Genomic DNA, 17,195 nt, shown 5'->3' with positions numbered 1-17,195 from the left:
TTCCTGTCAACTAACTGTCCTATCATAATAAAAGGCAAAAACGCCAGAAAATAAATCTTAAAAAAAAAAACGAACAGTAGTGTAACTACTAACAAAAACGTTTTAAACAGTCTATCATCATTGACATGCATCTCCATAGTTCCTGCCAAGAAACTATGTTAGCTAGGCTTTTCTGTTGCCTATAATATTGTTTTTGTATATACTAACCGTAACCGCAAAGTAGGTCCATAGCGTAGCTAACACATGTTTACAATGTATTCAGTGAGCTTGTGTTTAAAGGCACAGTATTTGATTTGACCAAAACCAAAAGCTGTATATACCTCAACACTGATAGAAATATGTTGAGAATTTGCCTTAAGGTGTTTCCTCAGGTTGCTTGTTAGTGTTACTGTGCACAGTGAGCTCCTTCTCTGAGCTCAGACTGATAGAGGTGGTCTCCTTTCGGCTGTCTTTAGACCTCCTCTCTGTCGGGGAAGAAGACGTTGTGCCTTCCTCCCAGGTGCGGAGAGGGTACACACGGGCAGTCTGGCTTGATAGGTGGGTGTGCGCCAGACGCCCATCCGTCACTGTGAAGCAGCTGTCCACGGCGGAGCCCTGACTGACCCGGCCCTGCCCACACAGCGGCCCGCAGAGCAGTGCCAGGAACTCCTTGCGTACGCTGCGGTGCATGTAGCCGTAGATGTAGGGGTGTAAGCAGCACTGCAGGAAGAAGAGAATGAGCGCCATCGAGGCCAACCAGGGTGGCACCGCTGCACTGGAGTAAATGGATATAGTGCTCAGGACGCTGTATGGGCCCATGCTGAGCACATAAGATGCCATGATGACAAACACCACTCGCGCCGCCTTACAGTGATAGTGGAAGCGTCTGTGGCGGGTTCTGATGGGATAAGTGGCCGAAAAAGGTCCTTCCGATTGAGGCTGCTGCCTTTGGGGGCTGGAACAGGACGCTTGGGAATCCAGAGGGGGGTTGGATTGGATGGGGTGAACGAGAGCATTCTGCCGCCTTGCCGCCCTGAACACCATCCAGTAGCAGCAAAGCATGATGATCACGGGCAGCCAGAATGAAAGTGCGGACACCAGGGCTGAATACGAGTAGCTAGAGGACCACACAACAGTGCAGGCATTATGGCGGCGGTCGAATTCGATGGTTCCCCATCCATACAGCGGCGGAGTGCTCTGAAGCACACTGAGAAGCCAGGTGAGAGCGATCAAGTTGGTACCCAAGTGAGGAGTCATTCGGGTGGGGTAGGACAGCGGGTGGATGATGGCCAGGTAGCGATCTACGGACACCACAATGATGGTGTTGACGCCAGCGAATGCGAACAGGTGCATGAGCACAACAAGGGCCAGGCACAGGCGGGCGTCCAGTGGCCAGACCTCGGGCACGGTGGCGGCGATGGCGAAGGGCATGACCAGCACTGTCTGCAGAAGGTCGGCCAGGAGCAGGTTAAGCACGAAGCGGTTGGCGACGTGGAGCAGCTGTGGCTTGCGCTGGAATACCAGCAGCACCACAACATTTCCAAAAAGCGATGTGCACACGATCGCCGATATGAGCACCATCTTTACCGTGCTGTTCACCAGAGACGGCGACAGGGGCGAGCCAGGGTCCCAGGGCACTGTGCTGGAGTTACTGCCCAGAGGTGGAAAGGTGGACATGTTGACAGAGACAATATGGGAGATGACGCATTAGTAGTCTTTCAGGTATCCCCAACACCAGCCTGAAGGTCTGATGACTGTTTAATCACTGTTCACGCCTTGAGAGAGGATGTAACAGAAGGAAAAATGTTCAGCACATCCTGATCCTTGTTAGATAAATGTTCACACTTCTGTAATGATATTTGAGTTACAATAAAACAGACATCACATCTATTTCATGATTTAGTCTTTAAGCAGGTGCTTTTTGGGGATGCATGCTACAGATATCCTGATATATTAACTACCATATCGGTTATCAAACAATAACGTAAAAATTTTGATTACCTTTTTTGTCATCTACACGTCGTTGACTGAAAGTTAATCTTTAAAGACACTAGTAAGCATTCAAAACTACTGATTTTTAATTTTTGTGTTATTTTTACTATATTTATTTTTAAATATAGTCTTATTAATATGGGTACTATTAAATATTACATACATTTATAATATTAATATATGTAATATTTAAGCAATATAATTCTAATGCAAACAAATCAACTTTGGCTTACTGTATTGCCCAGAATATTAATATCGGTGCATCCCTAACACTCTTATACAACTTTATTAAGCAAGACCCAATAATAATCTCAGTACACGGTTCCAAAATGTATACTGTACTGTACACTTATATAAATATTGTAGTTTAAAGAGCATATAGTCCTACTATAATGACCCTCTTGGATATCCTATCTACATAGCAGTGCTCACTACAGGCTATAATGCATGCATTTTTATATACCTATACACAAAGATACTCACAATGCATACTACACAGTACAGTTTATGTACACAGTGTATGTACAAAACAGTACGCACATTATTCTAAGCAGTGTATAATGAAAATACTTCAAGAGAAAACTGTACAGAGACAACATATTTTTAATCCATTTTCATGGCTTAAAGGCTGTGTGCATCGTATCTTACCTTGTCTTGAGTCACTGTTGGTAAGCACGGGCCAAATTATTTGCATCTACTTTTCCATGCGAACAATGAGAAACAGCTGGAATTCACCTCTGTCATAATTCCATTGTGAACCGCGGGCTAAAAGTGGCGCTGGTTTCTCTACGGTGCAAATCTTATGCAAATATAATCAATGAATAGAAGACATTTGCCGTAAAACGAGCACTGAAAAGCATTTCGAATGGCTGTTGGTTGTCAGTCGCCTTTGTGTCTCTCTCTTCACTGACAGGGCTCCAGTGATGTTCTCCCATTTTAGTCTCCTCAGTGTCATCAATGGCAGTCCTCTCGCCTCGCCTCGGCTCTGTGTGAGCAGGACTTCATTCAGAGATGGAGAATAATCAATCAACCCGTCGCTTGTCGTGTCAGAGCAGATATCGTTTTAATAAACCGCCGTGGGTTTCTGTAGGCTTTGCTAGTGAATGCGGTGGCGCATATACAGCAGTGTCACAGCGGTTACATGTCATTATCACATAAGGGTTCTGCTCATTAGGACTGTAACACTGGCTGTTGTGCTCTTGGGTGCACAAACCTTCCACATTAAATAACCGTGCTTATCCATCCAGTGGGTAGGCTATAAAAATAAAGTACGCAACATAGTGCACACTAGATAACTTAACACACGTAAATATGCAATATGTATGTGTATAGTACAGCGTGTGTGTGTGTGTTGTAGGCTACAATCAACCTGCTAGCTACATAGCAGTGTTCACTACATGGTAGTATTATCTACAAAGTATAGTAGGCTACACTCTAAAAAATGGTGGGTTGTTTCAATCCATGTTAGGGTCAGATATGGACAAACCCAACCGCTGGTTTACATTTTTAAATTAAAATTTTAAACCCAACGGTTGTGTCCGTATGCTTCATGCTCACACAGCAATATTAAAAGAACACAATAAAGGAAGATATATTTGAAGACATTTTTAGGTAAACTAATCCCTTTAGGGGTGGTATAATGCTCTTTTCACAAGATGTAAAATAAGTCTTTGATGTCACCAGTGACAGTGTGAAGTTTTAGCTCAAAATACCCCACAGATATTTTTATATAGCATGTTAAAGTTGTCACTTTTTGAGGGTGAGCAAAAACACTCAGTTTTTGTATGTGTCCCTTTAAATGCAAATGAGCTGCTGCTCCCCGCACAGAGGGCGGAGCTACAACAGCTTGTGTCCTTTTACCACACACAGACATGCACTGAAAATATCAATGTTTATGTTCAAACCGGAGTCAGACAATAATGGAGAGACTCAAGAAGAAGTGACAACATGTAGAATGCAACAGAACGTTTCTGAATGGTTAGTTGATGAATTTATGTAGCTTATGTGTAGTTATCTTCTAGTCATTGATTAGCATTCTGTCTGATAATCTATAAATCGTGTCCGGGGGCGGGGTTTATGTAAATTTTAGGGTTGGTGATGTCACTAAACCTGAAGGAATGTTGTGTAGTCCCTACCTGCCGTTTGTTGTAGTCCTTAAAAAACGATTTCTTTAAAAGCAAATATCTTCCTTTGCTTTGAACTTTGAGCTTCGTAACTTTGCAGATATTGTTTATACTCAAACAGCAACATTACACACCAACTAAAGTTAAAAAAGTTAAATCATATTCAACCACCCCTTTAACTTATTTATGTAGATTTTCAGAAGGTATTGTACCAGGCGGTACCAATATCCAGCCACATGCTTTTAAGAGGAACAACTCCAATAAATCAGAAAGCGCCTCCACAGGCACAGCTCAAAATCAGAACAGGACTTCTTTCTGACTCTGCTGAAATCAAAGGTGCTTCATGTCACTGCTACACTACAAAATACTTATTTTCATCTACAAGATCAACTCCCGTCCCAAGTATTTTTTCTTACATGCTGTCGGGCATGTGTTGGGGTGTCAACGTTTTGAGCTTTGGGGACATGCATCACAACAAATACTTGCAAATACTGCAAGGCTGAGAAGAGAGCTTTAGATCTTCAACCAATTCAGCTGAGGAAACCTCCATAAGATAACTGTTTTCATGGTAAGTTGTAAAATTTTACATAATGTACTGACAAGCACACAGACAGACACACACATTTTTAGCAATATCATACAAGTCAAGTCAAGTCACCTTCATTTATATAGCGCTTTTAACAATATGGATTGTTTCAAAGCAGCTTTACAGAGATAATAGGAAATTACCGTAACAGATTGTTTAGGCTTTACAACAGCTCTATGATAAAGTTATTGTCCAGCTAAAGTTAGTTTTGATTGATTGATTCACTTTCGTCGCGAAGATGTACGTAGGTACGTATCCTAATGACAAAGATGAATTAATGATATTAAGAAGAGGATCTATGACCTCTGGAAGCATCTCTTTCAGTAGCTTAGTCGGTATAGGGTCTAATATACATGTTGTCGATTTAGATGATTTAACGAGTTTAGAAAATTCTTCCTCTCCTATAGCAATGAATGAATTGAATTTTTTCTTAGGGAGACTACAATGCACTCCCTGATGTGATACTGTAGTAGACGGTTGCATAGTTATAATATTCTCCCTGATATTATCAATCTTATAAGTGAAGAAGTTCATAAAGTCATTACTGATGTGCTGCTTGGAAACTTCTGGGCATGAAGCTTTATTTTTCGTTAGTTTAGCCACTGTTTCAAATAAATACCTAGGGTTTTGTTTATTTTCTTCTAATAAGGTTGAAAAATAAGCAGATCTAGCAGCTTTTAAGGCCTCTCTGTATGCAATTGTGCTCTCTTTCCATGAAATGCGAAATACCTCTTGTTTTGTTTTCTTCCAGTTTCGCTCCATTTTTCTGGCTGCTCTCTTAAGGGCCTGAGTGTGCTCGTTGTATCACGGTGTTGGACTATTTTCTTTAATCTTCTTTAAACGCAACGGAACAACTGTGTCTAAAGTGCTGGAAAAGAGAGAGTTAAAAGTTTCTGTCGCAATATCGAGTTTGTCACGATTTGGTCTTGTCTTGGTCACGTTTCATGTCATTGTTACGTTTCATGTATGTCATGTGATCCTGCAATGTGTCTTGTTATTTGTTAATTGTCTGATCATTGTTCACAGGTGTCCCTTGTCTTGTCATTAGTCTGTGTATTTAAGCCCTCATGTTTGCCATGTGTCTTTGTCAAGTATTGTTTCCTGTAGACCACTGTTCATGTTCATGTTCATGTTCATGTTCATGTTCATGTTCATGTTCATGTTCATGTTCATGTTCATGTTCATTTCAATTCAATTCAATTCAATTCAAATTTATTTGTATAGCGCTTTTCACAATACATATTGTTTCAAAGCAGCTTTACAGAAAGTGCATTTCAGAAATGTACATAGAAAAATACAGTTAGTTAATTAATCATGCATTAATTTAGGGCATAAACATATCGCCAGCGTCGAGTCGTCTCTTCACAGGCATCGAGTCGTCTCTGCACGGGTGTTGGGGCATCTGTAGTTTCCATGGGAGGCTGGATACAAACTGGAGCAGACAATCTGTATTTACCTCGGGACTAGCGTCCCGAGATAACAACAGAAAAGCAGATGGGAAATAATTAGCGTAGCTGCTGTTCATAACAATAATGCATTCAATCTGATTTAACTGTAGTATAAAAGGTAAGTATTATGTGAATGCTTGGCTAAAGAAATGCGTCTTTAATCTAGTTTTAAACTGGGACAGCGAGTCTGAGCCTCGAACAATATCAGGAAGGCCATTCCACAGTTTAGGAGCTAAATATGAAAATGCCCTCCCTCCTTTAGTGGACTTAGATATCCTAGGAATGACCAGAAGCCTCAAATTTAGTGATCTTAAAGAGCGCGATGGATTGTAGGGCGATAGAAGTTCCGTTAAATACCCAGGAGCTAAACCATTTAGTGCTTTATAGGTCATTAGTAATACTTTGTAATTGATACGGAACTTTATAGGTAACCAATGTAGAGATGATAGAATTGGTGTTATCATATTTCCTTGACCTAGTAAGAACTCTAGCAGCTGCATTTTGGACTAACTGTAGCTTGTTTATTGAGGATGCAGGACAACCAGCTAATAAAGCATTACAGTAATCTAGTCTTGAGGTCATGAATGCATGAACTAACTTTTCTGCATCAGAAACTGATAGCATATTACGTAGCTTAGCAATGTTTCTAAGGTGGAAAAAGGCTGTTCTTGTAACATATGAAATATGATTTTCAAAAGACAAGTTGCGGTCTAATATAACACCCAGGTCTTTTACTGTAGTGGATAAAGTAACAGGACATCCTTCTAAAGTAAAGTTGTATTGTAAGAGGTTTTGTGGGCAGTTTTTTTGACCAATAAGTAATACCTCCGTTTTATCTGAATTTAATAGCAGAAAATTACACGTCATCCAGTATTTTATATCTTTAACACACTCTGTCAATTTAGATAATTTATAGTTTTCATCTGGTCGTGATGAAATATATAATTGAGTTTCATCAGCATAACAGTGGAAATTAATTCCATGTTTTCTTATAATATTACCAAGTGGCAGCATATATATTGAGAATAGCAGAGGGCCTAACACAGATCCTTGCGGCACTCCATAGTTTACTGACGTTATCTTCGATTTTTCCCCATTTAAACAGACAAAATGGTAGCGGTCTGATAAGTACGATCTAAACCAGCTTAATGCCTGTCCATGAACACCAGTGTAGTTTTGTAGTCTATCTAAGAGTATTGTGTGATCTATAGTGTCAAACGCAGCACTAAGATCGAGTAAAACTAGTATTGAGATACAGCCTTGGTCAGAAGCTAGAAGTAAATCATTTGTAATTTTAACGAGCGCAGTTTCTGTGCTATGATGCGGTCTGAATCCTGACTGAAATTTTTCATAGATATCATTTTCTTGCAAGAAAGAGCACAATTGAGCGGACACAACTTTTTCTAGTATTTTAGACATAAATGGTAGATTTGAAATGGGTCTGTAATTTGCTAGATTATTATGATCTAATTGTGGTTTCTTAATAAGAGGTTTTATAACTGCCAACTTGAATATTCTTGGAACATGACCTAAAGATAAAGACGAGTTAATAATATTGAGAAGAGGCTCTTCCACTACAGGTAACACTTCTTTCAGTAGTTTAGTTGGTATTGGATCTAATAAACATGTTGTGGGTTTAGATGCAATGATAAGTTTATTTAGCTCTTCCTGTCCTATAGTTGTAAAGCGCTGTAGTTTTTCTTGAGGGGCGATAATTGAGGCTGAATTATAAGGCGCGATTGAAGATTGTACATTTACAATTATGTTTCTGATGCTTTCTATTTTCTCAGTGAAGAAATTCATAAAATCATTACTGCTAAACTGTAACGGAATATTTTGCTCAGGTGACGTCTGTTTATTTGTTAGTCTAGCCACGGAGTTAAATAAAAACCTTGGATTATTTTGGTTATTTTCTATTAGTTTGCGGGGGTGCTCAGCCCTGGCTGCTTTTAGGGCCTTTTTATAACGTGACATACTGTCTTTCCACGCGATTCTAAAGACCTCTAAATTAGTTTGTTTCCATTTACGCTCTAAATTACGAGTTTCTCTCTTGATAACATGCGTAGTATTGTTATACCATGGTGCTTTAGTTTTCTCTCTAACCTTTTTTAATCTAATTGGTGCAACAATGTTTAATGTACTAGAGAAAATGGTGCTCATAGTGCTAGTCATTTCCTCTAGTTCATCTGTTTGTTTGGGTTCACTAATCAGCTGAGTTAGATCAGGTAAGCTATTTGAGAATCTATCTATAGTGGTTGGAAGGATTGTTCTGCCTGGTCGATAACGTGGCGCAACGTGACAAATTTCAGCAGTACGTAGTATGCAAGTGACCATGTAATGATCAGTGACTTCATCACTTTGCGGTATAATATCTATATCGGTTGGATTGGTTCCATGTGATATAATTAAATCTAGCGTATGATTAAGACGATGAGTGGGACCAGTGACGTTTTGCTTGACCCCAAAGGAGTTTAATAAATCTGTAAACGCAGCCCCTAACGCATCATTTGTGTTATCGACGTGTATGTTAAAATCTCCAACAATTAATGCTTTATCGACATTGACCAATAGATCTGAGAGAAAGTCTGCAAACTCTTTTAGGAAATCAGCGTAAGGCCCAGGCGGTCTATATACGGTAGCCAAGGCTAGAGATAATAGGGATTTCTTTCTTACATCTAAGAGAGTAACATTTAGCACAATTACTTCAAACGAATTAAACCTGTGACCTGTTTTCTGAGTAACATTAAGAATATCTCTATAGATTGTTGCAACACCGCCGCCACGACCAATCAGACAGGGCTCATGCTTATAGCAGTATCCTGGAGGAGTAGACTCATTAAGACCGAAATAATCATTAGGTTTAAGCCAGGTTTCAGTAAGGCAAAGTACATCGAAACTATTATCTGTGACCATTTCATTTACAATAACCGCCTTATGTTCATGTTCTTGTTCATGTACATATCTTGATTTTTGAGCTTTCATACCACGCCATGCTTTTGTTTCTTGTTTGGTTTTGTTTATAATAAACTGCACTTGGGTTCTCATTTACACTTGCCTCCAGTGGATCCTTTACAGAATACTTGACCTCCAACAATGAACCCAGCGGTTGCCCTCCTGAACTTACGCCAAGGGAATCATCCGCTGGAAAAATATGTGGAGAAATTTTGTGGACTGTGCTGACAGGTAAAATTTAATGATGTGGCTCTTAAGGACATTTTTCATTTTGGGCTGAACGATCCGGTGCGGTCCCGATTGCCAGGGGGAAAAATTCATTTTTCCCTGGCCCAGTATATTGACTATGCCCTTTTATTAAGTGGCTCAACTTTTACTGTGGGTTTGGCGGACGAGAAGCCCCGCAACCCTACAGTACCCGCCAAGTTTATGAGTTCACATCTTCACATCAGGCCTGCCAAGCCTGAACTTCACGTCATGTCTGCCGAGCCCGAGCCACTTCACACCATGTCTGTCAAGCCTGAGTCTCTTCACGTCACGCCTGCCAAGTCTGAGTCTCTTCATGTCACGTCTGCCGAGCCAGAGACTGTTCATGTCATGTCTGCCGAGCCAGAGACTGTTCACGTCACGTCTCCCGAGCCAGTGTCTCCGGACAAGATGGCAGCCACCATGTCGCCTAAGCCCTCAGCAGAGATGGCCGCCACCACGCCTGAACCTGAGCCTTCAGCAAAGATGGCCGCTGCCACAGTGTCTGTTCCTGAGTTGGTGTCTGTGCCTGTTCCTGAGCATAACCCCATAGCTGCCCTCAAGAAAATTTTGGGGAGGGGCAGTGGGTCCCTTGATAGGACCATGGAGGCCGCGCCGCCATGGTCCCCTGAACTGTCTAGTCCACCCTGGCCACCTGAACTGTCAGGTCCGCCCTGGCCAGCCCTGGCCCGCCCTGGCCAGCCCTGTCCCGCCCTGGCCGCCTGCACAGCCTGCTCCGCCTTGCCACGGCCCAGGTCCGCCCATGCCATGCCACGGCCCAGGTCCGCCCACGCCATGCCATGACCCAGGCCCGTCCACACCATGCCACGACCCATGTCCTGTCCCCCTGCACGGGCCTGTCCCACCATCCCTCCCCCAAGACCGCCACCGCGCCACCACCATCCTTGAACATTTGATCTGTCACGATTTGGTCTTGTCTTGGTCACGTTTCATGTCATTGTTATGTTTCCATGTCTGTCATGTGATTCCCTGTTTATCATGTGATCCTGCCATGTGTCTTGTAATTTATTAATTGTCTGATCATTGTTCACAGGTGTCCCTTGTCTTGTCATTAGTCTGTGTATTTAAGCCCTCATGTTTGCCATGTGTCTTTGTCAAGTATTGTTTCCTGTAGACCACTGTTTGGGTTTGTTCATGTCCATGTCTTGATTTTTGAGTTTTCATGCCACGCCATGCTTTTGTTTCATGTTTGGTTTTGTTTATAATAAACTGCACTTGGGTTCTCATTTACACTTGCCTCCAGTGGATCCTTTACAGAGTTATTCTAAGCTATCTGGGATGCTGAGTACTGTAAAGACCCACCTCAGCCCCTAGTATCAAAGTATGTAGTTGTGATTGATGTGTAAATGCATTTACACACCTCTGAGCATATGAGGTAAAGACACCTACAATAAATGCCTTTTCAGAAGTGCTTCTGTGTCACCTCTGCAGTGTAAATTTGACATTAGACTCATAGAGTGTGATATAATCATATACAAGGCCACACAAATCACAGCCTGCTGATATACAGTCTAATGGCTCAATTACGAATGTGATATTGTTTTATATATTTAACATTTTTTTAACATATATTTAACTTTTATACAGTTAACAACTTACACTTCATTCAATAAATCATTGATTCACACTACTCAGATTACCCAACTAATTTTTCACCAACTACTATCATAACAAAAAGAGTTAAAAATCCCCACACTTAATTCATAGACTCACAGCCTGTCTGTAATGATGCAAACACCACTCTTGTAACACAGAAATCAATCAAATTGTTACATTACAAATATCAATCCATTGTTGCAACACTAAGAAGCCAAATGAAAGACTGCTACCTGCTTTTTTTCCCCTTCTTGTTTGGAGATTAATCTGTTCATTCTGTTTAATGTAAAGACACTCTTGGAGACTCTTGGAGCATTAAAAACCTGCCAGATATCCTTCCTCCATTGCCATACAAAATGGGTAGCAAGATGGTTCAGCCTTCTTACCAGGCAAAACAAGCATTTATGGATTTGCAACCTGTAAGTACAGTACATATACAGTACATAGTAAATACAATACTTAAATTATACATAGGTAAAAATAACTAATTATAGGTGGGTGTACCCAAATATCACAAATAATTATCTTAAGATGTATGGTAGATTATGCTCTACATATTAGGTAAATATACTATATTTTTTCAGGGAAAAAAAGTTAATGAAATGCTATGGTTTTATTTGTCAAGAGAATATATTTTATATGACTAATTCAACCCAGCCAGCTTCGAAATTATAATTTGATGTTTTAGATAAAGTCACAATCACAATCACGTTAGTTCTCGTTATGTTTTGTCATCATCTGACTTCGTCACTCATTTGTTGTCACGGACACTCATCAATCACCATCTTTATCACCTGTAGCCTACATATGTTCGGTTCTGTTTCAGTTCGGTGTCCGCCTGCAGTTCACTCATGCCACACTCTTCACCAAGATGAAACATCACGTGGAGCGCGTTGAGTTGTGTTTCTAGTGTTCTTGAGTTGTATTTATTTAGCAGATGCTGGCATATATAATAGGTCATCCGGGCATTCCATGCATACGGAAATTTGCATGCACAGTATACATACTGGATACTGCAAAAATAGTAAGAGTAGTGTGATAGTAGACATATGCCATTTTCGAACACAGCCATGCAAAATATGCAGTGCTGGGTGTAATCCAGGACAGGTTTGAAAACCCCTGTACTAGTATACAGTATATAGTATGTATACAGTACAGAATATAATATGCATTGATATAGGATACTTATTAATTTATGGATAAATTTGGACTTTCAGCGTCTTAAACGTTATAGTGTATACCAGTATACCAGTGCATTCCAGATTTATACTGTTCTAAAGATGGATGAATACTACACACTAGACCTAGATGTGCAATCTAAACGGCAAAATTAATGACTGTTTTCAGTGATCAAACATATCAAGTATCAAACATGTGTTCATCTTCTATTTCATTCAAACTCACACCATTTATTGAGCCAATGTTATGTCGCACTTAGTCAGGCAGCCCAAACAAACAGACAGATTGCAAATATCACAGATTAGATAGATAATGTGTTTTACACATTGTTTTAAAGGGCCATACGTATAATTCTTTTACATTTACTGTCCACGATGATACTTAATACATACAACTTATTAATCTTTATTAGCTATTAATTATTAGTGTTTTCCGATGCCAGAGGTAGGCTACTGATCGGGTAGGGCATACTGCTCTGGTAATGTTTTCATTAAGACAGCTATTAATGTGCTGATGGTGTTTACTACCATCTAGCGTATGAAGAGTGGAATTGCAACTGAAGTTAACGTCAGTAGATGGTCTGTTATGACATCATCATTATACTAGACTGATCCTTCTTATTTAGCCAATTCATGTTAAAATATAAACTGTTATTTACATCGTCTAGATTGGATCATTGGTATTTCTATGATTCCACATCTTTGAGTTACAATTTACCTTTTCATAAGTCCTTATATGTGAAATGTAATATGCTAATAAAATAAATTTAAATCCCATCTCTCATTTTCTCTAAATTCCTCTCCTTGCTATTCTCAGAGAGATTTATTTTCTGAATAAGGCAAAGAGGATTTTATTACACTGAATGTTTGTCCACATTGTGAACAATAACAGATTACTTTTTATTATACTACATTGTAGGCCTACTAGATACAGAAACATCCTAACTTGGAATCCTATCTGTTTAGTAACTATGGTAATTTCACTAAGGATGCAGAACTTTGTCAAATCTTAAAGGTCCCGTTCTTCGTGATCCCATGTTTCAAACTTTAGTTAGTGTGTAATGTTGTTGTTAGAGTATAAATAATATCTGTAAAATTATAAAGCTCAAAGTTCAATGCCAAGCGAGATATTTTATATAACAGAAGTCGCCTACATCGAACGGCCCGTTTGGACTACATCCCTCTACTTCCTTCTTTATTGACGTCACTAGAACAGTTTTTTGACTTACCTCCGCCCACAGGAATGCTCCCTCAACTCTACCGAAATTCGTTTATGTACTTGCGCACTTATAACTTACTGTGTTTACTCAGCTCTTATGGTGATTTTCTGAAGTAAAACTGACGCTTCATCTTTTGTGTGATGTACAATAAACTTTATTAAACTCCTCAGTATATGTTTGATCATCATTCGGACCTGGTCCGAAACAGCAGACTTGTAGGCTATTAATAAATAATGGATACAATCAAGCAGATGACAAATACGTTATAATAACCGTAATTAAACTACTAAACTATACCTTTTCCATCTCTATACAGCACTCTGACTCTGTAGGCATTATTGTCCGACTCGAAATGAACACCATTACTGAGAGTTTTTGATATTATAATCATTCCGTGAGATGAAATTGTCCTGAGAGACTGAGCGCGAGCTCATGAAGCTCCGCCCCCTGGGTCGTCCAGCAGCAGCTTATTTGCATTTAAAGGGCACACACTAAAACAGCACGTTTTTCTGAGCCCCAAAAAATGACAATTTAAACATGCTGTAAAAAATGATCTGTTGGGTATTTTGAGCTGAAACTTCACATACACACTCTGGGGACATCAGAGACTTATTTTACATCTTGTGAAAAGGGGCATAATACGGGACCTTTAAGTCAAGAATTAAGAACCTTGATCACAGAGATTAATATCCAGAGTGATCATAGATACTGATTAAGTTCAAGTTGTGTGATGCTATAATACAACTCTGCATTTACCACCTTCCTAAACTAAATTTGATGGCCACTTTCTGACCACTTCTCCAGCACAGAGAGAGCAGTGACAGAAAGATTCTGGTGCTCACATCTAAACAAACAGAAGCCCTACAAGCACTAGCACTTTATAAAAGCTCCCATTGACATTCCCAGATCACAAAATGCTGTTTGTATGGATGCTCAAACAGTTTAGACGTGATTACTTATGTTTTCCCTGGAAGGTGATTACTTTGCCACTCTTGGCAGCCATTGTCACAGTCTGGTGCTTCCCATTCATGCAACTGGACCACTGGCACAAAGGAACGAAGTGCTCGATTGATGACAGTCCTCAGTGGGCCAAAGGAAGACATTAAAACTACTTGTATGGGGCTCTTTCAGGAGATTAACTTACTATGAGGGCTACCTGCCATGGACCCATTGCTTGTATTCACAAAGCCAGTACAAAGGCCTTTATTTTTTAGCCAAGGCCACAGCTGCATGAAAGCCAAGACTGAATAGGGTAATGACCACAAAAAACAACAAACCTCAAGTGTGTAAAAATAAAGTGTCTTCTTAGATGTAAGCCTCCTTTCAGAGGAAGGTGATTCCGCCATTGAGGATAGCAAATACCACCGGTCTAATTAATTTCAGAGGAGTGGTGTTGTAAGGAAAGATGGCATAAAGGAACAAAGTAGACTTTAATTAAATCTCTCTATCTGACAGGCAGCCCTGAAACACACACATCACATGGCCGATCTAGCAGGAGGTGTCTGACCTGCTGTCTGTCTAGGCCCCAAACATACGACAGATCAAGCACAAAGACTGCAGACGGAGACCGAGCGGCATTACAGAAGATTTACACTGACTCGGCAGTTATAAAACATGAAAAAGAAGAACAAATTTAAAGGAATAATGACATTTCTGGCTACATAACATCAAAACCAATCAATCCACCACATATTTATTTAGCTATTTACATAAATACACTTTTTAAAAAAAGACCGGTGATAATGATGTTGTAGTTGAGAGCACCAGAAGAAGAGCACCAAAGGGTTGATCAGCAGGATTAGTGCAGGTCACCCTTCACCCCGTTACACATAAAGACTATATGGAGAGCTTTGTGCCAGCACTCAGAAGTCCATCAAAGCCCCATTCGCTGTGTGCATCTCTACCTCCTGGAGGGTGTGCGCGACCACCCTGGCCTCAAAGAAAACACTGCACACTATTTTGGACAATAGTGATAGTGTCTGTTTGAGAGTGAGAGAAAGGAGGGACCGCCTCAGAGGCCAGTAAGAACGCATGTGTGTGCACATTGAGGTGAAATTACGCCATTATCTCACGGTTGTAGCCGAGAAAGCAAGGCGACTGAATAGAGTCTTCTTGAAGACACGCAGCACCACGTAGAGCGCACCAGAGGGAGGGCCCGGGCGCTTTGCTCGTGCTTACTGAGTGGAAATGCTCTGACAGGTGTGCCATTGTACGAGTAAGGGTGTGTGAGCTTTAAGAACGTTCCAGGGGAGTCTTGTGTCTGCTGGTAATGTGTTTATCGCCAGTGTTTTTTTCTGTTGCCTTTCCTCCTCCTGTCTACTTCCGCCATCCCCTCAGGAACTGATTGAAAAGAGAAAGCCTCTCTTGCACAGTTGGCTGGACCTCTTCTAATGAGTCAGACAGGCAGCGCTAGTCACCATTCAGATCCACAGACAGGTCAGAGAATGAGCAGAGAAGGAGGAAAAAAATGGTGTGAGAGCAAGAACGAGAGCCCTACGTGACAGAAAGCAGGAAGCGGTGAATAGTGACCATTCTACAGGAAACACTAAAGGAGTTTGGATCCGTTTAGGCCCTAGGCCTCGATCGGCCTGACTGGATGTATGCTGGATGAAACTGTGGGTAAGAGCGGATAACTATCTGTTTGCTTCACTGTTGATATATGTAGCTTCCTAACTGGTACCTAAGCTCCTCATGTAGTTTTCAGACTTTGATCCTACAATTAGGCCTAAAAGCAATACTTAATGCATTGACTGACAAAATTCAAAACTTTAGCAGAATACGAAGATAGAATTAAAACAAATCTTTTGGTGACCTCCTAAACGTCATATTAATTACACATCAAGGTATTTGATCGACAACGATTCAAGTCATTTACGTTGCAGTTCTACATGTGGCCACTGGATGTCAGGGTTCGCTCACTGCAGAGGCGCGTCTGCTCGCAGCCCCTTGGGGAGTTTTAGCGAGCGCACGTGGTGTGACAGCTTCCCTAGGAAGTTTGGGTGACATTTGCTTCACTTAATGACACAAGCTAATTAATCATTAGCGATCCCAGAGGTATTCCTTTTAGAGAGGCTTTGTCGTGCCTGCTCCCAGCAGGAGGCCGCAGCCCCAACATGTTATGTATGCATATGTTTAATTGCCGTGTTCCACAATGAAGACATTTTCATTTTCTTCTGTTTATATGTTCGGATTGGACTCGAGTTGTTGTTCTCGATTGCCAGCCTAAATAAGCCATATAATATTAAGCGTATTTTATGTCATATTTGTGAGAGTGCCATTTAAGCAACTGAAGCTCAACATACACTTAAAAATAAACGTTCTTTATTTGCATCGATGGTTCCGTGAAGAACCTTTAACATCGATGGAACCTTTCCGTTGCACAAAAGGTTCTTTATAAAAATACGATATAAAAATGTTCTTTTGATTATTAAAATGTTCTTCACGCTAAGAAAAAATGGTTCTTTCAAGAACTGATTGCTGAAAGGTTCTTTGGAGAACCCTAATGCTGTGAAAAAAACCTTTTAGAACATTTATGTGTGTATCACTAATATGCAGGGAAGAACTGACAGAAGATGGTTTAGATTAAACTTTGTTTTCATATCTTGCCTAAAACATGAGTGTTTTGCTCTCTTTGCTCTCAGATTTTGCTGAGTTGAGGCAGACATCATTATACCCATTAAAAGTTAATTTTAATCTTGAAAGAGGGTGCCAGAGACTCTGTCTGAAACTAGAAATGTGTAGAAAAGTAGTTCAAAATAGTTTGAAAGTTATTGGAGCTTCTCTCTTTATGAGTTCTGGTGGAGGACTCCGCTTATTTGTGTATCTTTGAAGATAGGCAGCTGGGTCTTATTATT

The 17,195-nt window shown here is 40.5% G+C and overlaps 1 protein-coding gene across 1 annotated transcript; it reads right to left on the bottom strand.

Moving 5' to 3' along the window:
* Positions 1-228: 228 nt before the first annotated feature.
* gpr101 (G protein-coupled receptor 101) lies at positions 229-2,734 on the bottom strand. The gene is made up of 2 exons (XM_084134111.1): positions 2,620-2,734; positions 229-1,754 (listed from the first exon to the last, which is right to left on the bottom strand). Exon 2 carries the CDS (start codon positions 1,654-1,656, stop codon positions 355-357), a length of 1,302 nt encoding a protein of 433 aa, XP_083990237.1. The 5' UTR covers positions 1,657-1,754; positions 2,620-2,734; the 3' UTR covers positions 229-354.
* Positions 2,735-17,195: the final 14,461 nt, after the last annotated feature.

The sequence above is a fragment of the Abramis brama genome (genome assembly GCF_963993115.1).
Source record: "Abramis brama genome assembly, chromosome: 13".
NCBI lineage: Eukaryota > Metazoa > Chordata > Actinopteri > Cypriniformes > Leuciscidae > Abramis > Abramis brama.
Note: the sequence above shows the minus strand (reverse complement) of the source record. Positions and strands in the feature narration are given on the sequence as shown.